This window comes from Lipomyces japonicus (genome assembly GCF_038497905.1).
Source record: "Lipomyces japonicus strain CBS 7319 unplaced genomic scaffold V1514scaffold_21, whole genome shotgun sequence".
Classification (NCBI taxonomy): domain Eukaryota; kingdom Fungi; phylum Ascomycota; class Lipomycetes; order Lipomycetales; family Lipomycetaceae; genus Lipomyces; species Lipomyces japonicus.
This window is the reverse complement of record NW_027117833.1, coordinates 54,093-78,128: the sequence shown is the minus strand read 5'-3', so window position 1 is coordinate 78,128 and position 24,036 is coordinate 54,093. Positions and strand designations below refer to the sequence as shown.

General features: G+C 42.9%; 10 protein-coding genes across 10 annotated transcripts; 4 read left to right on the top strand and 6 right to left on the bottom strand.

Moving 5' to 3' along the window:
* Positions 1–68: 68 nt before the first annotated feature.
* On the bottom strand, positions 69–1,894 carry V1514DRAFT_307315 (transcriptional activator of glycolytic enzymes-domain-containing protein; the record flags this gene model as incomplete). The annotated part of the gene is made up of 2 exons (XM_066925693.1): positions 1,721–1,894; positions 69–1,652 (listed from the first exon to the last, which is right to left on the bottom strand). The coding sequence occupies exons 1-2, from the start codon at positions 1,754–1,756 to the stop codon at positions 69–71; spliced, it is 1,620 nt and encodes a 539-aa protein (XP_066783148.1). The 5' UTR covers positions 1,757–1,894.
* A 288-nt stretch (positions 1,895–2,182) lies between these two features.
* V1514DRAFT_320211 (Metalloenzyme, LuxS/M16 peptidase-like protein) lies at positions 2,183–5,677 on the top strand (the record flags this gene model as incomplete). The annotated part of the gene is made up of 6 exons (XM_066925990.1): positions 2,183–2,365; positions 2,433–2,651; positions 2,709–3,040; positions 3,113–3,403; positions 3,481–4,053; positions 4,126–5,677. The coding sequence occupies 6 exons, from the start codon at positions 2,183–2,185 to the stop codon at positions 5,675–5,677; spliced, it is 3,150 nt and encodes a 1,049-aa protein (XP_066783147.1).
* An 831-nt stretch (positions 5,678–6,508) lies between these two features.
* Positions 6,509–8,117, bottom strand: V1514DRAFT_78616 (cellular nucleic acid-binding protein). Its single transcript, XM_066930137.1, has 4 exons — positions 7,873–8,117; positions 7,686–7,801; positions 7,062–7,600; positions 6,509–6,998 (listed from the first exon to the last, which is right to left on the bottom strand). Exons 1-4 carry the CDS (start codon positions 7,902–7,904, stop codon positions 6,690–6,692), a joined length of 996 nt encoding a protein of 331 aa, XP_066783146.1. The 5' UTR covers positions 7,905–8,117; the 3' UTR covers positions 6,509–6,689.
* Positions 8,118–9,642: 1,525 nt separating this feature from the next.
* On the bottom strand, positions 9,643–10,603 carry V1514DRAFT_281253 (14-3-3 domain-containing protein; the record flags this gene model as incomplete). Its single annotated transcript, XM_066925066.1, has 3 exons — positions 9,643–10,066; positions 10,157–10,463; positions 10,537–10,603. The coding sequence occupies 3 exons, from the start codon at positions 10,601–10,603 to the stop codon at positions 9,643–9,645; spliced, it is 798 nt and encodes a 265-aa protein (XP_066783145.1).
* Positions 10,604–11,645: 1,042 nt separating this feature from the next.
* V1514DRAFT_331447 (mitochondrial ATPase inhibitor, IATP-domain-containing protein) lies at positions 11,646–12,354 on the top strand. The gene is made up of 4 exons (XM_066927686.1): positions 11,646–11,843; positions 11,897–11,926; positions 11,987–12,075; positions 12,171–12,354. The coding sequence occupies exons 1-4, from the start codon at positions 11,712–11,714 to the stop codon at positions 12,190–12,192; spliced, it is 273 nt and encodes a 90-aa protein (XP_066783144.1). The 5' UTR covers positions 11,646–11,711; the 3' UTR covers positions 12,193–12,354.
* Positions 12,355–12,408: 54 nt separating this feature from the next.
* Positions 12,409–13,805, top strand: V1514DRAFT_331443 (nucleoside phosphorylase domain-containing protein; the record flags this gene model as incomplete). The annotated part of the gene is made up of 4 exons (XM_066927685.1): positions 12,409–12,534; positions 12,596–13,178; positions 13,289–13,424; positions 13,495–13,805. Coding segments are annotated over exons 1-4 (940 nt in total), but the record flags the coding sequence as incomplete, so codon positions are not given.
* On the bottom strand, positions 13,700–14,334 carry V1514DRAFT_331442 (uncharacterized protein). Its single transcript, XM_066927684.1, has one exon. It carries the CDS (start codon positions 14,205–14,207, stop codon positions 13,824–13,826), a length of 384 nt encoding a protein of 127 aa, XP_066783142.1. The 5' UTR covers positions 14,208–14,334; the 3' UTR covers positions 13,700–13,823.
* Positions 14,335–14,978: 644 nt separating this feature from the next.
* V1514DRAFT_342934 (uncharacterized protein) lies at positions 14,979–19,932 on the top strand (the record flags this gene model as incomplete). Its single annotated transcript, XM_066929123.1, has 3 exons — positions 14,979–17,715; positions 17,772–17,889; positions 17,961–19,932. 3 exons carry the CDS (start codon positions 14,979–14,981, stop codon positions 19,930–19,932), a joined length of 4,827 nt encoding a protein of 1,608 aa, XP_066783141.1.
* A 97-nt stretch (positions 19,933–20,029) lies between these two features.
* Positions 20,030–22,568, bottom strand: V1514DRAFT_331439 (uncharacterized protein). Its single transcript, XM_066927683.1, has 4 exons — positions 22,448–22,568; positions 22,290–22,365; positions 22,054–22,165; positions 20,030–21,987 (listed from the first exon to the last, which is right to left on the bottom strand). Exons 1-4 carry the CDS (start codon positions 22,454–22,456, stop codon positions 20,235–20,237), a joined length of 1,950 nt encoding a protein of 649 aa, XP_066783140.1. The 5' UTR covers positions 22,457–22,568; the 3' UTR covers positions 20,030–20,234.
* Positions 22,569–22,641: 73 nt separating this feature from the next.
* V1514DRAFT_331436 (uncharacterized protein) lies at positions 22,642–24,010 on the bottom strand. The gene is made up of 3 exons (XM_066927682.1): positions 23,653–24,010; positions 23,184–23,588; positions 22,642–23,116 (listed from the first exon to the last, which is right to left on the bottom strand). The coding sequence occupies exons 1-3, from the start codon at positions 23,833–23,835 to the stop codon at positions 22,709–22,711; spliced, it is 996 nt and encodes a 331-aa protein (XP_066783139.1). The 5' UTR covers positions 23,836–24,010; the 3' UTR covers positions 22,642–22,708.
* Positions 24,011–24,036: the final 26 nt, after the last annotated feature.

Sequence of the window (24,036 nt, the reverse complement as noted above, 5' to 3'; positions counted from 1 at the left end):
CCTCAAACATGAAAAAAAAAGAGCAATATCCAAAACTCCGAATAAACCAAAAAAAAAAAAAAAAAAAACTAATTAAACAAGTCTAAAGGAATATGTTGCAACAACCAAGTTAATGACCTCTTGCTGCCATCATTTTTGTACCTTAATTGTTCTAATACGGCGCAACATTCATCTAATGACCTGCCACTTGTCATGCCACGTTCAATGGTTTCATAAAGTAACCGGCGACGTTGAAACTTGCGACTTTGAGCAGACCTGGGACCGCCACGCCATACCGTGCCATGTAATTTTTCCAAATCTTTCAAGTTGGGACCACCGTTTAATCCCTGAGCGTATTCAAGCCAAATGTCTCGCACCGAATTTAGGTTCGAAGCCATCACGTGGATGTAATTGGATTCTTCATCGCTGCTTCCATTATTATTATTATTATTATTATTATTATTAGTAGTAGTAGTAGTAGGAGGAGGAGGAGGAGGGGTAGGATTATTAGTAGTATTGTTATTATTAACATTATTATTATCATTATCATTATGGTTGTTGTTATTGTTGGTGGTATCTGCTGGCATGCCTGATGGTGATTGTAGCAGTTGTGACGATTGTGGTGGTGCTTGCGGTGGCAGTGGTGGTGCTTGAGATCGAAAGTCTGACAAGGACTGACCTCGCGTGTAAGGCAATGGGATGGTTGGGCCATGGTGCGTCATGCCCGTGTTATCGTTAGCTGTCGTGCTTATCGCGGAATTATTACGGGCGATCATGCCCTGGGCGTCAGCAAAATTGCCAAATTGAGGTACCTGAAATGATAAGGACGATGGATGATTATAATGATGGTGTGGTATTAGTGATGGTGCGGGTGATTGTGGCGTGAATTGTTGTTCTGCTGAATATTGTGACTGTGACGGTTGCAGATGTTGTTGCCGATTTGTGGTTTCCTGTTGCTGCTGCTGCTGATGATGCAAATTGTTATCGTCATGATCATGACCAGGAGCTTGAAGTTGTGGAAGAAATTGTGTTGCAGATGCAGATGGTGACGATTGTTGACCCCCGTGATGACGTTGCATGTTTGAAATTGTGGCGTCACTCTGTTGCTGCTGAGTATGCAAATCTTCATGAGCCATGCCAGATCGGTCCGACTCAGCCCGCAATTGCGAAGCTCGTGAATACGCCCTGTTGGCAACTTCACTAATAATTTCCAAGTCCCTGGCAAACTCTGCCGTTCGTTGCACGGATTGCCTGGCATTATCTGCCGCGTTATTTGCCTCCACCCGGTTCTGCCGCCTGATCAACTCTGCCTCTTGCCTGATCTCTCTTCTCACGTTCGCGAATTCACGTTCAATCAATGCTCGCATGTCTTGCACTGATGATTGCACGGATTGCGCAAGCGAAATCACGGCCGCACGTTGGTCATCTTGTGATTGACGGATGTGCATGATCTCGTCACATACTAATCGTAATTGTGATTCCATGGCGCGTATCATGCCAGATTCGGACCGCATTTCGGTTCGCATGTCGTCCATGGCCGAACGCATCTGCAACAACGCGTCCGTGGCTGGTCGTGAAAAAGCAGCCGCTGCTGCCGCCGCTGCTGCTGCTGTCGCGGCAGTCACTGATCCGCCGGATTGTTGACCGTCCACGCCATTATTGGCAGCAAGAACCTGTTTTATAAAATTTCAGTCAGCTCCATCCGCATGATCATCGTCACCATCGTTAAGCTTTGACATACTGCCAACGGGATACGTTGATCCGAAGGGTGTGCCATGAAAAAACCCCCCGGCCACCGTCACGCTCGTGAACTTGCGGATACTATATATCGCTGTGTTATATCGATTTCAGCTTGCCTTGACGACGAGTGTTGAAGTCAAATCAACCGTGGGGAATAAACAACCTTTTGTCGCCTGTCAAAAAAAAAAAGGTTGCGTGCGGGTCATTGCTTTCGCAGAACTTTTTTGTGCGACATTCCATTCGACACGGTCTGCTTACATAATGCGGGCTAGGGCTGAGCCGCGCGGAAATAAACTTTTGCTTTTCTGCGGGCGCTTTGAAAACTGGCAATCTTTTTGAAGCTCACGTAGCATTTTTTTTTTTTTAATTATACGATCTATTCAATTATTTTTTTAGTGGCTCAATTTTCTGATACATGATACAGGATTATCAATAAATAATCATATTGAATTTTTTACGGGTCATGTCTCATTTGAAACAAATCACGTCGTTCAAACCATCGTATGCGCCATCAATCATCACGAAATGGCGGTCGTCTAGAACCGGGTTGCAATTGCTCTTGGTCGAGCAAGAACGTGCGACCGTGGAAGGATATTTTGCTGTTGCGACTGAGATTGAAGATGATAGTGGTTGCCCTCATACATTGGTAAATAACTATTACATTATAATCAAGGGTTCTTTTTGGCTGACGATGGATATTGGGTTAAATAAAGGAGCATTTGATTTTTATGGGATCCAAGAAGCACCCATACAAGGGCCTGTTAGATACTCTTGGTAACAGGGCTTTTTCAAATACGAACGCGTGGACGGCCACGGATTCGACCGTGTATACGCTCACGACTGCAGGTTGGGAAGGATTCAGGCTACTCTTGCCTGTATACTTGGATCATTTGATCAACCCGACCTTGACCGACAGCGCATGCTACACCGAGGCGAGTTACAAAAAAAAAATTATTTTAAAAAAAAACTCATGTTAATGGGGACAGTAGGTTTATCATATTGATGGTGATGCCAACGAAAAAGGTGTAGTTTTCTCAGAAATGCAGGCGGTCGAGAACGAAGCTGAAGAGATTGCTGGCTTGCGGGCACGCAAGATCTTGTACCCGGCTTCAAGTGGGTATTCGAGTGAAACTGGAGGACTGATGGGTGCGCTACGTGTGCTCACTAATGATCGTATCAGACAATTCTATCATGCATTGTACCGTCCTGATAACTTGTGCATTATCGTGGTTGGCACGGTTGAAAAGAATGAATTGATTGAAACGATTGCCAAGTTTGATGACGAGTTGCCAACGCTTGATGAAGCTAATCCATCACACCGGTAATTTTTTTTTTTTTCCAAAGTTGTTTTAATTATTTTCTGGTAAATCTTAACACGATTAAAAACTTTTAGTCCGTTTGTTGATACCGAATCTGTACCGGTGCTTGTGAACAGAGTGATTGAATCGGTTGAATTCCCTGACAAGGATGAATCATCCGGCCACGTATTGATTTCATTACTTGGACCTAGCATTTTAGACGAAGTCACCAACACGGCATTGCATTGCCTGTTTATGTACCTTACTGATTCAGACGTGTCATTATTTCGCAAGGCGTTTGTCGAGATTGAAAATCCTTTGTGCACGGAAATATTGTCGTACACGGATGATTTTAAAAACGTTGGTTATAACTTGTGGTTTCAAAAGTGAGTACACGCAGGTTTTTTTTTAAAAAAATTTTTTTATCCTAATTCATATTTATTTTGTTTGTTTGTTTGGGCAGTGTTCCGACGGAAAAATTAGAAAATCTTCCAGGCCAAATTTTTAAGGTTCTTTTAGATCATGTCGAAAGATCAGAATTTGACCTGCGCCAGATGCAAGACGTGATTGAACGTGAACGATTACAATTCACGCTATCTGCCGAACGATATCCGAGCACGTTTGCTAATGTTGGTATTCAAGATTTCTTGTACGGATCGATTGATGGCAAGGATTTGCATACTGCCAAACAATTAACCGAATATGAAGCTATTCGTGAATACGGCATTCAAGATTGGGAATCACTGATACGGAAATGGGTTTTGAATCCGGCACATGTGCTGATCTTGGCTCGGCCTTCGGCCAAGTTGGCGTCCGATATCAGGAAAGACGCAAAATTACAATTAACCAAGCGCAGGCAAGAATTAGGCAAGGAAGGATTACAAAAATTGGCAAGCAGGTTAAAGATTGCGCAAGATGAAAACGAAACCAAAATTCCTGATGAACTGTTGTTTTCTTTCCCGGCACCTGATCCGGCCAAGGTTAAGTTTATTCAATCCGTTACCGCCAAAGCTGGATTAGCACTTAACGAGGGAACGTAAGTTAACAATCATGTGGAAAATTTTTTTTTTTTTGGTTTTAAATTAAGTTGCTAATATTATTAAACCAGCGTGAAAAATGAGATTCAGGATATCATCAGCAAGGACAATGGAGAAAAATTCCCTTTGTATCTTCAGGTCGAACACGTCAAGTCGAATTTTGCCAGCATATCAATAATCGTGTCAACTCTGCCAGTGCCACAAGATTTGTTGCCCTACTTGTCATTATTTTTGCAAAATTTTTTTTCCACGCCGATCGTATTGGATGACGGAATTGAAATTTCTTATGAAGAAGTTGTTAAGCAATTAAAACGTGACACGATTAGTGATCAGTACAGTTCCGGGTTTGAAGGCGAATTTGAAGAATTACTCACGTTTGAATTACAATTCGTGCCTGGCAATTACAAGCAAGCGATTGATTGGTTTCAAAAATTAATTTGGCATGTCAAGTTTGACGTGAAGCGGTTGCAAGTCGCCGTAGACAAGGCTTTATTGGCAATTCCCAGTTTGAAACGTGACGGCAGCGTGGTCACCGGGTCGGCTCTGCGCCGGTTGTTGTTCACGCCACGGTCGGCCAAGCGCGCTTTAGATGACTTGGAGAACGAGCAAGTGTGGAGGCAACTTGGCACGGATTTAAAAAACCGGCCTGAATTCGTGATTGATCGATTAGTTAGCGTGCGGGATCATTTGTTTGCTGCCGGCAACTTGCGCATCTTGGTCACGGCTGACGTGCACCAGATCTCGAACCCGGTGTCTAGTTGGCATGCCATAGTAAAATCTGCCACCGGTGCATCTTCATCGTCGTCTTCAGCGTTGTTGGCAGCACTCACGCCGGTGCCGAGATCGAGTGTGAATGTGAACAAAGGCCTGAGCGGTACCGCGTACTTGCTAACCGTGCCATCGACCGAGTCATCATTTGCTACGTTGGTCGCCCACGGTTTTACGGACTTTAAGCATGCAGATATTCCGGCATTGGCGGTTGCCACCGCGTACTTGGAAGCAGTAGAAGGACCGTTTTGGCGTGGTATTAGAGGTAACGGATACGCTTACGGTGCCAACTTGTCCCGATCGATCGAATCTGGCATGAACCAATTCCGGGTTTACCGTGGTGCCGACGTGAGCAAGGCAATTTCCAAGGCCAAGCAAATCGTGAACGATTACGGTGATGGCAAGATCGAATTTGAACCGTTATTGATCGACAGCGCAATCTCGACCATCGTGGGCGCATTAGCCGAAGCAGATAATAGTTATTACGCTGCCGCGTCACGCAAGTACTTGCAAGAATCAATCAAGCTATTGGGCGCAAACTCGACCGGCAAGTTTTTGGCCAGCATTCGCACGGTTACCGGTTCGCAATTGCAAGCCGTGGCGAACAAATATTTGAAGCCATTGTTTGATCACCAGACCGCAACAGTCTTTTTGGCATGCAATCCGGTTAAGATTAATGAATTAAAGCAAGAATTTGTTCAGTTAGGATTCAACGTCGTGATTGATCCATTCGGTGTCATTGAAGATGACGGTAATGAAAGCGGCAGCGGCAGCGAAGAAGAAGAAGAAGAAGAAGATGATGATGATGATGATGGGTCAGAGGAGTCATACGATGAATACAGCGATGATGATTAAAATGATGAAAATGACGCGGGCATTTCGAAATCAGCGGAGGGCTGATACGTGGAGCATGAAGAATGAAAAAAGATAGCAAGATAATATCTATATAGTCATATATGTATACTTTAAAGAATGTATAAACTTTATTTTTTTCCGGTTGATCAGGTACTTGCAGGAAAAGCATGACATCAAAATATAAAAATAAATACTGGTAAAGCTCAGCGTTGCAGGTACCATAATATATGTATGGGGTACTCGTGCAATCAACATGAACGATTAAAAAAAAAGGAAGATAATAAAAAAGAAAATGTCGATAAGATATACAACCCATTTTTTAAAGTTGGGGGTGGGCCGATAACAAATTACTTGGATTGGACGACAATCAACCCCGACTGATAATCACCACGTGATGCTAAAAATAAAAAATCCCGTGCCGAACATTGAAAGTATTATGGGTATACTTGAAAGATGAATTAAGTAAATAATAATATTAATCAATATTAAAATATGAAACATATATATTAAATGTAACTTTTTTTTTTTTGTGTGTGTGTGTGTGTTTATGAAGATTAAAAAAAAATTATATAAAAAACAGAGAACAAACTCCGGTTCATGCCAAAAAAAAAAAAAAATAAAAATAAAAATAATAAAGACGTAATTATACATTTAAAATGATTAAAAAAAATGAAAGAAAAAAAAAACTGTTAAAAGCTTTTGAGCATGTTTAAAAGAAAATTCTCTTCGTATTCATTTTTTGACCCTTTCTCTTGTTCTTTATGATAATTTGTTTTGCACCATGTTGCCACATATAAAAATAGAAAAAAAAACACCCTTGTGTATCATGTATGTGAGAATAAATATTATATATGTTATATATGTTATGCATGACCAAATGCTTTAGATGAAGAATATTAAAAAAAAAACAAATGTGAGAAATCCATGTCGTGTTTAAAAAATGTTTTTTTTTTATTTGATTGTATCGTTATTGTTATCGTTGTTCGTTATGAGGCGGTTGCGATGAAAAACATTATACTGCAATCTCTAAAGGCTGAATGGTTGACACGACCGGCGGCGAACTTATAATATCTTCGTCTTCATCATCTCCAGACACGGTGGATGAATCAGTTAAAGAAGCCGGGGTCGTGCTCGTGGTTGTGATTGCATTCATGGCCAACGTCGTACTACTGGCACTTGAAATTGATGACGTGCTGCTGCTCAGCGACTGTTGTTGCTGTTGCGAGCATTCACGGCTGATGTGACCTTGCTCGCCACATCGGTAACATGTCTTGCCCGCCGTCGTCAGTGGGCCGCCATTTGGTGCCGTGCAATCCCGACTCTATCACTTAATGTTAACATTCTTATTTTTTTTACCTCTTTTTCGTGAAATCTGAATACTTACAATATGACCAAGCTTGCCACAGGCATAGCATTTCATGGCTTGCGCTTGGCAATCCCTGGCGTAATGATTCGGCCCGCCGCATTTATAACACGTGGCGGCCCTGCTGTTGACAATTCCGCCGCCATACGGCACCGCACCTGGCGGTCCTATTATCGTCGCGGTCCGTGGCACGGCAGCAGGCCCGACAGCGTGCACGGCGGTGGCCGTCGGAGCGACCATGCCTGTTCGCATGGGAATGCCTCTGAACGCAGCAGCCGCTGCCGCTGCCGCGGCAGCTGCAGCTGACGATTGCATGCTCAAGTATGCGGCAGCAAAGTTCGAACTCACTGCCGGCGGCGACGTGGCGGTTGTGCTTGACGGTGACGTGCCGGCCGCGGCTGCTGCTGCTGCTGCCGCGGCTGCCAACGTGATGCAATTGCGTGCAACATGACCCGGTTGTCCGCAGGAGTAGCATCTGCTCATGAGCGCGCCGGTCATGCGCAAGGTCGGACAGTCAGCCTGCACGTGGCCCAGGCCCTGGCAATGATAGCATTGTTTGGCTAAAAAAAAAAAAAATCTCAGGGTTTAGTCTAAAATTTTATTATCTTATTGTTAAGACATTATCACATATAAAAAATACCGTACTTTCTGTAGTTCGAGGATGCGGGCAGGCATTTGACTCATGGCCTGGCTGCTTGCAATTGTAACATAGTCGTTCTGGTGATGAGCATACTTCAGCGAAATGACCAATATTGCCGCACCTGAAGGAAAAACATGAGATGGTTAGCCGGGATGAGTATTTGGAATAACATGTTTTAAGGCATGAGCTTACTTGTAGCATGCCCTCCGAGAAAGCGATGACATTGCGATTGTTTAGTTATAATGCGGTGTTGGTAATTAGCAAACGTTGGACGCAAGTTTGACAAGGGTATGCAAGGCAAAATGAACTGAAGTGAAACAAGGTAACCAAAAAAAAACAAAAAAAAAAAGAAAAGAATATTAAGAAGAATTTGAGACCGGACGTATCTAGAAAACTGGCTCCCCACCAAATAAATGCCCAGGCAGGCAATTGCGATAACAAAAATTGGATACCAAGATTAGCCCAATTAAAAAAGAAAAAAAAGAAAAAACGACCAAACAAAAACCAAAGGTGGCAGGTGGCAGGTGGCAGGTGAAAGGGGCGGCCCTTTTTTTTTTTGTAAATAAAAAAAAAGGTTTTGGGAGATGAGCAAGAGGCGCTGATAAGTGAAATACTGCACAAAAAAATAAAATAAAATAAACGAGTTCAAGTTCAGGGTTTTTCTCCAGCAGATGTAGAAGTTGAATGTAATGTGGGTTTCGACGATAAGGCCTTATTATGATGTATCAAGTGCAATTGAGTTGGGGGGAAGCGAGGGAAGGAAAAACGAGACGAAGAAAAAAAAAAAAAAACCAGGACCTGAATTGACCCTTTGATTTCGAAATGAGCAGGCAAGTAAGTGAGAAGGTGTCCAAAAAGCATAAGAGGGACAAGCCAAAAAAAAAAAAAAAATTTGTGATGACGATGATTGTTGATGATGTGCATGGGGCATTATAGTACATCATCATGGATTTTGGCTCGTCGCGTCGCGTCAAGGCAAAAAAAAAAATTATTGCAAAACTTTAGCGCGGGTCGGGTGTCCAGTGCGAAAAGCGGGCCATCCGATAGAACGACGAAACTGTATCTGTATTAAGATGTATTCTTAGTTCCACACCGGCCGTACCTTGTTCCGATCCAGTATATAATAACTGCACAAGTAGTAGCAGTAGTAGTATTATGTTTGTTACATAACTGTGTTAATTAATTGGCTATTTCTGCACGGCATATGCTATTCATTATTCATATACGTCTAGAATTATTTTTTTTTTTGCCTTTTGAATCTTTCTCTTTTCCCACTTTTGCAGGACATTTTCTATTTTCTTTTTAAACAAATGACTGATGTTGCAATCTGAGCTGGCCTTTTACAACACAATCAATCTACAGATTTGAAATTTTTTTTTTTTTTGTTTTTTTTCAGAATAATTAATTATACAACATACGTTACTTACTAATGTCCATACATATCGAGGTGAGGTGTACTGGGTTGAAAAATAGCAAAAAGAGAAAGGCAAATTGATGGCCCCGGCGCATCCTTTCGTTTCGTTCGCCCGCCCGTCCGCCCTACATGTTTATATATATTTTGCCTTTCTGCCGCTTTGGGTCAAAAAGCTGCAAGTTAGCCGTCGGCCAAAACGCATAAATGCATAAATGCACGGGCCATTCAATCACGTAAGTTTATACGCGATGACTATATTTGCCAGACTCAACTTGGTGCGCGGTATACAACATATTATAATAATCTACTATATTAGTTATAAGTATAAATATAGATTATGTACGATACAAAGAAGGTAGCCGTTAGGTAAATTAAGAAATATATATATATATATATAAAAGATCACAGTAGAACAAATAACATCAATTTAAACATCAACTTTCCCACCAGCGTCACATGTCTGAACCATTTTCGATCTACTGGCAAACCCAAATTTCCTTTCCTACTATCTTATATTTAATCCGCCCTTTCCCTAACTTAACTTGACTTCAATCCCTCGCATCTTCCACAGCTGCCTCACCAACTGCTTCTTTTGGTGCGCCGGATTCGTTAGTATCCTTTTCAGGGCTGACCTCGGACATGTCAGAAGTCCACAACGTCAGGTTGTCCCGTAGCAACTGCATTATGAGTGTCGAATCCTTGTAACTTTCTTCCGATAACGTGTCAAGTTCGGCAATCGCATCGTCGAACGCTTGCTTGGCCAAATGACATGCCCGTTCTGGCGAGTTTAAAATTTCGTAGTAAAAAACGGAAAAGTTCAATGCCAGTCCCAAACGGATCGGGTGAGTTGGTGCAAGGTCCGTGACTGCGACCTCGGACGCGGATTTGTATGCTTCAAGCGACGCGTCTGACGATGCTGACCTCTTGTCGCCAACCGCAAACTCGGCAAGATAACGATGATAGTCACCCTTCCTATATAACACATTTCCCCAGTCAGTCATTTCCCACCTCAAAAAAAAAAAAATTTTATGTACATAAATACAAAATTCAAGTCAAACCCACATTTTGTAATAAAACACTTTGGACTCGCCAGATTTGGCCGACGGAATCAAGTGTGCATCCAAAACTTGCAAAATATCTTCGCAAATCTTAGCCAGTTCTTCCTCGATCTTTTGACGATATTCCTTAATAAGTGATACCTGGAAATCATTGCCTTTGCTCTCTTCCTTCTGCTCGATCGATGACACGATTCTCCATGACGCACGTCTAGCACCAATCACGTTCTTATACGCGACCGACAGAAGGTTTCGCTCTTCCACACTCAACTCGGCATCGGCCGACGCAACATTCTTCATGTTCTCGACCATTTCTAGACAAAAACCGGTGAGTCCATTGTCTCTTCATGCGAACCATACCTGGCCGCAAAATCCCATCACACCAACCTTCATAACGCTCAGCCTGCTCAGCAAGCTTGGCGAGATATACAGAATCTTCTCGGGTAGAGGACATCTTTGCTAAAAAAAAAAGAAATAGTTAGGTTATTGATCAAGATAAATGTCGATCGGTCTCTGTGCTTTGAATAGAGCAACAACAAAAAATGCAGCATATTGACAACACAATATTGCAAAAATAATCAAAAAATTCATAAAGCGAAATTCAAATTCAGTTTAACTTGTTCTCATCTGAAGCAGATTAAGTCTCCCGATCGCAAGGTTTGCTTGCCATGCCATCCATGCGGGTGTCAAAGCCAAAAAAAAAAAAAAGGCTACGCGTGATTTGGTATTATTCCATGTCATTCAAGCAACCGCATGCCATGTCATTATCACTATTAACGTGGATTCGTCCCTGATTTTGTACATATAAATAGTGGAAAATCGAACAGAAGCTGAATAAACTCACACGTTGTCGGCTGTCATCGCATGCATGATCTGAACACAGCCTCGTAGAACCCACGCCCACCACAAAACAATGCACCGATCACAGTAGGTTCAACCAAAAAAAAAAAGCACACGCACCTTAATCAAGTCTAAAAAAGAAACTATATAAAAAGCAGACTGTTGGCTTTGGTAGAGAAATAGTAGTAATCGCACTTCACGAACGTTAAGAACCGACGCTTTCAAAGTACAAGGGGAGGGAAGAAGGAGAGGGCGCACCCAACCCGCGTCAGGAGGAGTGATGACGATGTCGGCGCGTAACCGCGTAAGTTGTCACGACATTTAAACCCACACATGCATGCACGCACTGACGTATCTACCATAACTGCCATGTCGCGCAAAACTTGAAGCAATACATAAAATCACTACAGGCGAGCCACGAATAAAATAAAAATATTTAGCCAGCTAAATTGATGCTTATTTCAATGCGTTTGCTTATTTCTGCGTATTGGATCAACCGCTCTTTTGCCCATGAGTTGGTTGGCTAGCTGGTGACAAGCAAGTTAGGTGACAGAGAGCGCAACTGTGGCCGGGTAACGCATGCGGTTCTTCTAACTGTATATCGTCCAATTACGTACTTCGCGGAGACGGTGTTTTCGCGCTTGCCCTATTTTTCACCCTGCCACTCTTCCACCCCTCAGAATTGTCAATCAGCCAATCAATCGATTTATCTATATTCAATAATGTTGACTTCAATTGCCAGACTCACCGTCAGACGGGCTGCATCCGTTCGCGTGTCCGCCATCCGTGCCTATTCCGAGGGCTCTACCGGCTCTCCTCGTGCAGGCGGTGAAAGATCAGGCGACTCTTTTACCGTGAGTACTTATGCATCTTGAATTGTTGATCTGCTGATTTTGACTTGATCCAGAAACGCGAAAAGGCTCAGGAGGATCTCTACGTAAGTACTTGTTCGGGTTCATAACGTAATGTTGATGTGATCATACTAAACGTATCCAAGGTCCGCCAGCTTGAGAAGGAAAAGCTCAAGGCCCTGAGAGACTCTCTCCAGAAGCAGAGAGAGCATCTTGATGAGCTTGAGGCCCATCTGTAAGCCAATTCATTTCTTTTTTTTTTATTTTTTTTTATTTGGCAATTTCAATCTGGAAAGCCTCAACGACTTACTAACCTGTCTATATCTCCAGAAACGATCTCGAGAAGAAGTAATTTTATCTTCTTCAGTTTCATAGTGTATAGCCATGCGTACTGGCCGCCTGCCAGGAAATTTAATGCATTCTTTCTTATTATTTCCTGTATTTTCTTGTATTTTCTTGCGTATTAGTATTACGTACGTAATATATTAGTAACATGTGTCACGTGCGAAGCTTGTGTGTGCTAAATGGCTTTGCTGACATCTTGCGGTGACTGTAAAACAGAGGTTGTCGAATTTGATTGCAGGCAGGATTCAAAATCTGTCCGCCTAGCAAAATAACCTATAACTATTTTTTTTTGCATTTATTTAATTCTTGTTAATCGCAATGACAAGCTCTCTTCCTTCCACTTTTGACGGTATGATATTTTTTCTCGTGTTGTTACTGTTGTGATTTTGCAAGCTGACCACGTCAAAAAGAGCCTGTTCTGCTTGGTGTCATTGGCGGCACTGGCCTCTACCATCTCGAGACCTTGACTCCGGTAGCCAGGCTGACTATCAGCACTCCATGGGGTCATCCTTCGTCTCAAATTACAATTTCTCGTACAAAGACTGGGTTCCCAATCGCGTTTTTGGCCCGCCATGGCGTGCACCATCAATTTAACCCGTCAGAAGTGCCAGCAAGGGCAAACATTGCCGCCTTAAAGTCCATCGGGGTGAAGGCAATCATTGCTTTTTCTGCGGTTGGAAGCTTGCAAGAACATATCAAGCCCAGGGATTTTGTTCTTCCTAACCAAATCATCGACCGCACTAAGGGCATCCGTCCGTCCTCGTTCTTCGAGAACGGTATTGTTGGTCACACCGGGTTTGGAGACCCATTCGATGACCAATTGGCTGCTGTTATTGCAAGGGCAAGTCCCGTACTTGAAGCAAGCGGCGTGAGTCTTCATACCAAGCAGACCGAGGGTAAGGATCTTACCCTTGTGTGCATGGAAGGTCCTGCTTTCAGCACTAGAGCCGAGAGTCACATATATAGAAGCTTCGGTGCCTCAATCATTAATATGTGAGCTTTCTTTTAATTTTTTTTTTTTTTTTTTTTTTTTTGGGGGGGGGGGGGATGCTTTTATGACTGGGATTGAAATACTAAACTTGTGATTTATTTTTTACTTTCAGGTCTGCCATTCCGGAAGCCAAACTCGCCAAGGAAGCGGAAATCTCTTATCAGATGATTTGTACGTCTACTGACTATGATGCCTGGAGAGAAGGCGAGGAAGCAGTTACGGTTGAAATTGTTGTTGGCCATTTAAAGGTAAATTCATCTGAATTACTATAATTATGAAAGTCACCAAAGAGCTAACAGCATTTTTTTTAAAAAAAAGGCTAATGCACAAAACGCTCATAACTTCACGGTTGCCATTCTCGAACATCTTGAGGATGAAATCAAGTCCGGCAAGGTTGGCAATTCGTTGGAAGGATCAATGAGATATGCCGTGTCAACTTCGCCGTCAGCCATCTCCAGATCAAGTCTTGAAAAGCTGCACTTTATCCTTCCTGGATACTGGCCTCTAGACTAAATCATGTGCGCGTACTGCACTGCGACGTTAGATTAGGTCATTTTTATATGTATTAGACCTTGCTATTAGCTTATGTACATGTAAACAAAACAAAAAGAACAAAATTAACCGCTCAACTCCAAGTGCTCGTGGCCTTATAAGCTTTTAACATATTCTATCAGTGTCCGTACGGCGTATCCTAAATCATGACCAGCATCTTCAGGTCCTCTGTTTAGCACGTAGACGACCGCAATGCCTGCTACCGTCAGCAGCGCGACCTTGATGGCCATGGCAACCACACCATATGCTACTCTAACCACCTGATTTAATACAAGAAGCGACAACCACGCAATTACAAGCAATATTAAAATCGAAATTATATCCGGTTCTGACGTGGCAAGGGAATTAATGGTCGGCGTAATGAGTCTCTGGGCATGACCAAGCACAATTGTGATGTGCTGCACCGTGGCAGACACATATGGTGGGATTTTGGACAACAACACAAACAAATCCGAAGTTGAAAAACCAGCATGAGCCATTATAAGTCTTTCTTTTTTATTTAATTCTGCTATGAACGTTCAGTGACGGGGGAAAGGCGAAGACGTGATTCCAATTAATTTGTAAAAATTAAACGACAATTCAAAATGCCCATAAACATCACGTTTCTCAGTGGAGTAAATTCGCGCTGCATAAATGCATTTTCTTGCCAGTGCGGTCATCAATGGACTCTCGTTGTACAGGTGTTATGCGTTTACACAGCAAATATTGCTAAATGTTGGATCTTTCCTTTCCCCGGAGCAATTTTTTGAATGTCCTCTTTTTTGAATAACTTGCTACTTCCACTACAACCGTCAAATCTCCAAGGCAAATCACAAAGTTCATTTTAATCACTGGAATTAGAACAAATAGTGTTACTTGCGGCATCTTTCCAAAGCTTCGTCATTGTGCTTGCCAGATCTACTCTATATTTAACGCATCAAGCTCCCAAGTGTCTCTTTACTTTTGCTCAAACTTGGACGTCGCACCTGGCTATTCTTTAATTCGAAACTTTCAAGAATAGACTTCTAAACGTGTATCGCTTGCCGTATATAACTTGATATTTCGGCTTATCGATACGCGTAAATTGCTAGCATTTTCAATTCTTCGTTTTGCTTGTCTGAACCGGTTTCTAAAGTGCGGGGCTTACTCTCTGCATTCGTCTTTTTTTTTGTTTACATTTTACTCTTTTTGATTGGGTACGACCACAGCAGATTGAAGGATAAGTCTGAGACCAGGGTCTGCCTTATTAAAAACAACCGAATCACCAATTCATGAGCTTGCTTCTGTTTAAGTATTTTTATCAAGATGATTTGGCCAAGTTTGTGTCTTTTCTGGAAAGTGGATCGGTGATAGGCTCGACTAAGCGATCTTTGCAAGTCTCAATTGCCGGTAATGGCGGCCATGGTAATGGTGGTAGTGGTAATGGCGTGGCATCGGTCAAGGATATTAACCGTGTTGACGAATTTGGTCGCACCGTGCTTCATCTGGCATGCAGTCAAAACAAGATTGACTTTGTGCGGGCATTACTGAACTTTTCTGGAACAGACCTGTTGATTGCCGACTTTGAAAGTGGGTGGACCGCGCTTCACAGGGCACTATATGCTGGGAACGTGACGATCAGCAGGCTTTTGATTGCTAAAAATCGGGATACGATTAGGATTAAGGACCGGGAAGGAAACTCGCCGTTTGATGTTTTAAATTCAACCATTGAATGCATTAATCCGTTTGCTCTCGATCCCTTGATTGGTGGATCGGAACTTTTAACGTTCGGTTCGAATGCAAATCATACTTTGGGTTTCAGTGACGGAGACGACCGTGCAAACCCGGAACTTGTTCTTTTTAACCGCCCGCACAACGAAAATGCGGTGGCCATTGATAAGTTCAAAAAGATCCACATAAAGGATGTTCAAATGTCCAAATTGCATACCATTGTTTTGACTACTGATTCTGTCAATAACGTTTACATCTGTGGGTTTGGGAACAAGGGCCGGCTTGGCTTGTCCACAAATGGCACGCAATTTACTTTGCAAAACTTGCCCAAGTTTGGTAGCGGTCAAGTAATTCAGGCAGCTGTTGGTCAGGATCATACGATAGTTCTAACATCTTCTGGAGATTGCTTTTCATGGGGTTCGAACAAACATGGCCAGTTGGGTTATATAGTCGAGACCAAAAGACCACAGGATGAACCGATCCAAACCAGCCCGAAACGAATATCTGGCGGGCTTAAGAAAGAATTCGTGATTGGAGTCGCATCTTCAAACATTCATTCGGTTGCGTTTACTGAAACTGATGTTTTCATGTGGGGCAAAAATGTTGGCCAACTCGGATTTCCGTTATCGGATAACCAAGCGATTGAATACTCACCGCGCAAGGTCTCTTCAGTGCCCGGACAGGTTGCCATGGTGACAGCGATTGACACCGCAACCATCTGCTTGATGCGCAGTGGCGACGTGATCGTGTACATGAACGGTGGCCATTTTAAAGTTTTTTTCCCGCTTGAACGATTTGCGGATACGTTTTCAGTGTTCAGGCCTCGCGGAAGTTATGAGAAGAACACGGTTGTGAAAGTAGTGTCTGGTAACAATACCGTGTACGCCCTCAGCTCGCTAGGTGATGTCTATTCGTTTCAACTCAGTGGCAAGAGTATTCAATCTGCCAAGACCAACGCGCTTTCCAAGTTAATCAAGCCTCATAATGTTTGGTCCTTGCGTCGCAAGTATTTAGCCGTGCGGGATTTGGACATTGGTCAGGACAACTCGGTTATTATTTGCACCGCTGCTGGCAGCGTGTGGCGACGCACAAAACGTGCGATTTCGAAAACCAAGCATGGCAAGTTATCTGAATTTAAATTTTCACGTGTGCCGCACTTGACCAGGGTTGTGGCCGTGCGTAGCAACTTGTTTGGGACGTATGCTGCTATTCGATCAGATTCTGTACCTCCAGCGGTGCAGATCGATAACACGACGTTTTCAGATGATATCGAGAATTTAATTTCATTTATTGAAATCATGGATGACGAAAATGACGACATCGTGTCGGTTGTGACTGATGACTCCACGTCAGACCGAACAAGAACCAGAAGACCACCCAAGTCAAGCCTAAACTTGATGCAATTACTGCAGAGTCAGAATCATGTGCAAGAATTGGATGACCAGTTTGAGGACCTTGAAATGAGCGGTGAACAATTTGATTTATATCTTGCATCACATGAATATGAAAATCTGTTGATTCCAGCTCATAAGGTTATTGTCGCCTCGCGCAGTGAAATTTTAATGAACGTGATTTCAGGCGTGGTTAACAATGATGACAATGTGGTTGCTGTCGACGGTATTCAATACGTGGAGAAAAATGGGAAATCTATTCTGATGTTTACTAATATTGGTTTAATTGCAACCATTGTCCTCACATATTTTATGTATACTGATTTTCTTGTCCCCGTATGGGAGGGATTTGGCAGCAAAGCTAACGTGCCTAAGCCATATTTGGCAGCAAAAGAAGAATTAATTAAAATTGCCACGATCCTTAAAATCAAGCAATTGTCATCTGCCGTGTATTTCTCTCAGCCTTCACCCGACCTGTTAGCTGCCGATATTACGGAATCAGTTAAGGATCCGCGAACATCTGAGTGGTGTGACATGACGATCCAATTGCAAAATGGTGAAGAAGTTAAATGTCATTCTGCGATTTTATCAACCAGGTCACCTTTCTTCAGCACATTAACCGCTCAGCGGTGGGCTACTCCGCAGCCATCATTCATGCTGAGTGGAGACTACGAGATCTCCTTGCCCAGAGAGAGCAAACCGGTTGACATGAAGCATGTTCAGTCTTCAGTTTTTCAAATTGTTTTGGATTACATGTATGGCAAACCGGTGGACAAATTGTTTGATCAAATATGGACTGAAGATTTGGCTGGTTTTTTGGAATTTGTTTTGGATGTTCTTTCAATCTCAAACGAACTCATGACAGACAAGTTAACTCAAGTTTGTCAATCTATATTACGATCATTTGGTAAGAAAGACGACTCAGGACCGATTGATTAACATTATTACTAATTGTTATAATAGTCAACGTACGCAATGCTGCTGGATTATTGACGGAAGCTGATGCTTACCATGCGGATGGATTAAAAAAATCATTATTAGAGTATTTGACCATGAATTTGGAATGCGCACTAGAAGATGGGTACGCAAAACTGCACCAAAACCTTTTTTTTTGTATTATTTTTTTAGTGCTAATTTTTTTTTTTGGCAAAGGTATCTGAATGAGTTGGATGAAACCCTTCTTGAAGAACTAGAAAAGGTTGTCCGACAAAAGCAGACCGAAAAGATGCCATTTAGTAAATCTGGCATTTTACTTGAAGCTCTGGAAGAACGCAACCCGTCCCTTAGAGAAGCTCGACGTAAGGAACTGGAAAGCCTAATCAACAATTTTGATGCATCATCGTCGTTATCATCATCATTTTCATCTAGTTATGGTTCTATATGGCAAAATACCAACAACGGCAATTTGCTTTCCTCGTTATCCGGAAATTTCGATCGCAAGCATACATCAGAACCGCAGGTGACAGCAACTACAGCATTACCAAGTTCACGCCGCAATCGACGACGAAGTTCAACCGTGGTCACCATGCCAAGCCCGTGCTTGCAGTTACGATCTGCAGACGGCAACGCTAATAGCAATAACAACGACCAAAACAGTACACGCGGCGGTTCTGGCGGTGGTGACTTTATTTTTGACATGGACGATGAAGATCTGCAAGCCGCTGTCATGCTTGATAAAGGCGAATGGACCAAAATCGTGAAAGGCAAAAGTCGGCCGTTACCGCAGCAGATGTCAGGAGCTTCTTCGTCATTTGAAAACGGTAACTCGGTTTCGAGTCGCAACAGGTTAGCGACACCTGTCAAGACACCGCCGGCTTCTGGCATGCCAGTTACGGGTGGCAGTGGGAATCATCGGCAAAGCATGTCATCGTCCCCATGGGCAACAGTATCGACCACTCCGAAAATTACGCCAATCGATTTTAAATTATTACCAAAGACGTCGTCGGTCACTCTTACGCAGTCATCGTCAGTATCGTCATGGACTCCTACTCGTAACAACGAACAAGTTGCATCTGGAATTTCTCTAGGTTTGCGAAATCAAGGGTCAAGCAAAAACATTGGAGCATCTGAAAAGCTTACTGTCATGCAATCGCCAGCATTAGTGAGCGCAGGTTCATCATGGCCAAAAACTCCTTCCGCAACTTCGTCTGCTACTATTGCGCCAGATCAACAAAATCGGCAAATTTCGTCGCCGGCCATCATTTTTGACGACGCGGAAGTCAAGATGTCACAAAAGGAACGCAAGAAATATCGACAGCAACAACAACAATTAGAGAAATCAGCCATCGAGGCCAACGCCAAGGCTGCGTCATGTTCAGCATGGCAAAGCAAGACGCCACCAGTCGACAAACCCGGAATCCCGACAACCACGCTTACGGCCACTGCAACAACGAACAATCGCGGATCCGCTCGCAAAAGCAGCTCGTCGTTGTTATTCATGCCTGACGTGACAAGCCCGGTTGAAAAAAATTTTTCAGGCGGTCCGCAAACCACGTATGCGACCGTGTCGAAATCGTCAATGTCGTCATCGCCATCACTGTTTGCAACGTTGACGCCAGGGCAGAGGAAAACGTCCCTGGCCACGATATCAACTCCACCAGTTGTAGTAGCGGCGGCGGCATTAGTAAATAATTCTCGTAAGTCGTCACCGGTGCCGAACTTTACTGGTGCGGATAATGTCTCAACTTTGTCATCCCCTTTTACGGCTACTGCCACTATGGTGCCAGGTCTGCAATGGACGTTGGCAGACATCATGGAGCAACAACGAATCGAACAAATCATGGTGACAGAAAAATCTGCGCCGCCGAAAAAAAGTTTCCAAGAGTTACAAGCCGAGGAAGAATTTGAATCATGGTGGCAAGCCGAGAGCATGCGGGTGCAGTCGGAATTGCATATGTTCAACTTGGATGATCAGCAACAACAGCAGGCCAATAAAATTGAATCATCAGCATCATCATCTACACGACGGCATGATAAGCGTGATGGTAACAAAAATAACCCTCATGCTCATCCTCATCATGCTGGTAAAGGCAGAAGCCATTCTGGTCGCGGACGAGGGTCAAACGGTCGTGGCAGAGGCGGTAACAAGAGCAAGACAAATTCTGCAGCTACAAACCAGGCATGATCTTTTTTTTTTTTTGGGGATAAAGTTGGGTTTTTTATTTTTTGTTTTGTAAATTATATAGAAAAATAAATGTATTTATAGATGATTATTAATTATATGTTGACGTGCATGGCAATGACTATTTAATTGGAGCCAGATTGATAGGTTTAAGAAAAAAAAATTTATTTTTATTTGTATAACATACAGAGGACACTTTATATATACTGTTTCATTATATATCATGCAAATGTCATCACCCCAGTTGGGATTTACTTTTTTTTTTTTGGAAACAAATTTTAAATCTTTTTTTTTTTTTAAAAAAATTAAGAGGAAGAAGATGCTGGTGCTGGTGCTGTACTAGTACTTGCAGGACTAGTACTTGCAGACGCTGACCGGTCCCCATGTGCTTCACCACTCGTCGTCGGGATTGGCGGGCCGCCTCTTCCCCGTCCTCTGCCACGCGCTATAGTACCACGTCCGCCACTGACTCGAGTTTTTATCGAATCGCGCCTGGAACCATCAAGTTCACCACCTGGTCCGTAACGCCAAGTGCCACGGCTAGCTCCGAAAGGCTTGCCGGAATGAATCGGGCCCTCGTTAAGAACAGTGACCCTGCCAAGTTTTGACGAGTCAACCCGGTCAAGCGCGGCAAGTGAATTCTCAACCGTGTCGAAGTAAACGTGTGCAAATTTCTTGCCTCCCAGTGAGGTCTTGATCAGGACGGACGTGATGTTCGGTTGATCAACTTGGGCAAAATATGACCTTAACGTGTCCTCGGAATAATCTGCCCGTGCAACCCATAAGCCTGGTCGCTTTGGTTCCCGCACGCTTGGCTCCTTTTCTTTTTCACCTTCTTCTGGTGCCGGTGCCGGTGCAGGAGGTGCCGGTGCCGTGCTTACTATTGGCTGGGCTTCTCCTTCAGTTGCTGAAGTTTTCTCGGCTTGACCAATAAATGGTGGCACTTGATCGGGTTTTGGTTCGGATGTCCGAACTTCTTTCTTGATTTCTTCCGCTTTGGGTCCAATAGGAGGTTCCGCTGTATGTGACGAAGTACCATTGGCTGGTAATGATTGTTTTCTAGGCGCAGCTGTAGGAACGGCATTAGTAGCAACAGGTCTAGTTGTGCCTGGCTTAGAAGCATCATCGCCTAGATGTCGTCGGTATTTAAAGTCGAAACCTTCTGATTTGGTCTCAACTCCAATTTTGCCATCTTTTACGTCCAGCACTAAGCTGCCGTATGAAGCATCGGTAAGATTAAAATGCCACATGTTGCGGAAGCCAATATTATTAATTTCTTCCTTTTCATGATCAGGAGAATTCTGCGCGCTTTTAGGCATCCTTTCAATAACCGCCAACGCATTGTTGATCAATTGTTTCTGGGTCGGATTATGAGCAATAGCAGGCTCAACTTCTCCCTTCACGATATCCCACACGTCCATAAATTGTGCGCGAGCACCTGCGAGCTTGCCACGGAAATAATCATGCGTTGGGTTAACCGCGAATTCATTATAACTGCATCCGTACCGAAAGTGAAGACCGCCAGAAACTGAAAAATCAGCATTAAGTGCCAGCGCAAGCTGAGCCAATATGCCTTCTCTTGCTGGTGACGCATGTGATATGAAAATTCTAGTTTCCGACTCGTCAAACACACGTGCTGCCGTGTCAATAAGTTCTCCGATTTGCAATAGCGTCGTCCACGTGGTACCACTGCCACCGGCAATCGTCGTTCGGCCTGATCCATTGTCAAAAAGCTTGTGGATGACCAGTGCACCACCAAGACCCAGTAACCGGAACTTGACTCCGTTTCCAGTGTCGATACTGCGACTTGAGTGTTCATCGACAATAAATAGGTTTGGCACCTTATACTCTGCTGATCTGAATTTTTCCAATACGGAGACATCCTCGCACGCGCCGTGAACTGTGTATACAGGCACGTCTAGTTTAAATTCGCCAGATAAAAACTGATGAAGCTGAGAAATTGGATGAGTCAATAAGTATTGACGCAGAGATGAGATGTCTTTTGGCAATGATGGATTTTCCAGTAGCGGTGAATACTGGGCAACATGGCGGAGAGTCCTTTCATATATGATGTTAGCAATTTGAAATTAAACCTTTGAATTCTTCATTGTAATTACTGCTAACCTTTCACTAATTTTTTGAACACTGTCGACGTCGTAAAATCCAAAATCACCAGTATGGATAATGTAAGACGCATTGTGAGTTTTGGCCAATTGATTCAGAATAGTTAACTGGCCTATCAAACACGACAGTTAGCACTTTGTCATAACCAACCGTTTTTTTTTTCCTCCCAGTCGACGGCACGCACGCACCTCTGCGTTCTTTTCCAGAAAAAAAAACATATGAAAATAATCACTTACCTCTGATATCAGCAACACATAAAATTCTCGACTTGTCCGCCGTCGTGATAATTTGCGGAGATGTACCGTTTGCAGTCTGCTTTCAAATCAGCCATAATGTTCCCATTCTCGGCCATGGCCACCGGCCGCATAACCTGATATCATCCAACTCCACTTACCGTCGTCATCTTCCTTGAACAAGATATATTATACAAAAATATCAAAAAATCTTAGACTTTAAGAAAGATTTGGAAAACTAAACTATTAATCGACTTCAGGGGGGACGGATCGAGATTTGTTTTGAAGGCCTCCAAACACCAATTTTTTTGGAGTAGGGTTTTTTTAGCCATTCTGCATCACGTGATTTGCTTTTGTTACATTAGAATTGTACTTGTTTTAGACCATTAGTCAATTGTTATTACACTTTTAAATTTTAAATATTACTTTGTCTCTAATTTGTCTCTAAGAGAGTTGTAGTGCTCTCCAAGTCCATAGCTGTGTTTGTAATATGCCAGCCATAGCTTGGGCTTTTGGCCGTCCTCGTTCATCTCGAGCTTGGAACGGCCGCTCATGACAACTGCTATCGGGCAGTCAAACTTTTTTGCCAGGGCCAAAATTTCCATGTCGCCGCCCCATATCGACGTGCTTTCAAGTTCATCACAATACGGTTCGAGTTCACGTATAGTCAATGTAGTTTCGTCAAATAAAAATGGCGCAAACGTGTCTGGATCTGATCGAATGTGATCAGCGGCCAGGTGTCGCAGTTCGGCCACCGATTTGGCAATGTTATGTCGGATTTGTAGTTGATCTCCAATAGCGGCAAATAAACAGTGCCCGTCTGGTATGATCTAGTTTTTTTTTTTTCTTTGTGTTAGTATTGATCCTTTAATGTTGGAAATTGAAACAAAAGCTCACGTCTTTCTCTTGTAGTTTTAACTTGTCTGCCAGCGCTCTGATATTCTCAAGTTCGATCTTTCTCCGATCTGGTATTTTAGATGCTTCCAATTCTGCCTCTGCTGATAAAGCATCTAATGCGGCTTTCTTCTTTTCCTTTCTCGCTTGTTGTCTGTTTTTCTTCTTTGGTTGCGCTTCTTGCCGTTGTAATTGTTGCGTCTGCTCAGTGTCTGGTATCTTGTTGCCTGTGGGCTCGCTTTCGATCGTCAAAGATAACTGCTCCAAAAGTTTTTCTGGTGAAAACTCCTCATCATCATCATCATCTTCTTCTTCTTCTTCTTCTTCTTCTTCTTCTTCTTCTTCTTCTTCTTCTTCTTCTTCGTTTCCCTCCGGGTCATTCGTAGTAAGATTGCTATTTGCGACGGCCTGGTGCTAATTAGCTTTACTGAGATGGCAATGGACGAAGTCATTTTGTTTGTTTTTTAATTACCTTTAATTCAGCAGCATGTCGCTCAGCAAGTTCTCGTTCCAATAGCTCACATTGAGCATTAATTTCTTTTTTTTTTTTCTTTTCTCCCTTCGTGACTGTTTTTTTCAAGTTGGTAATAGTAGCTACCAGATCCCTAGATTCTTTGCGATGGCGAGTAATTATTTGTTCTGTAGATTCTGTCATTACTGATTGCGTTTATACTTTCAATCTGGCTATTTTTTCAGATGACATATAATAAAACTAGTGTCTTTTTTTTTTAAGCGTAGAGTTATGACGTTCAAGTCGTTATTTAATTACATCAACTAATTCTAATTTTTCATTTTCCGCGAAGCAGAAAATAATAAGCAATATATTCGACAATATCGAGGAGCATTTATTGCCAAT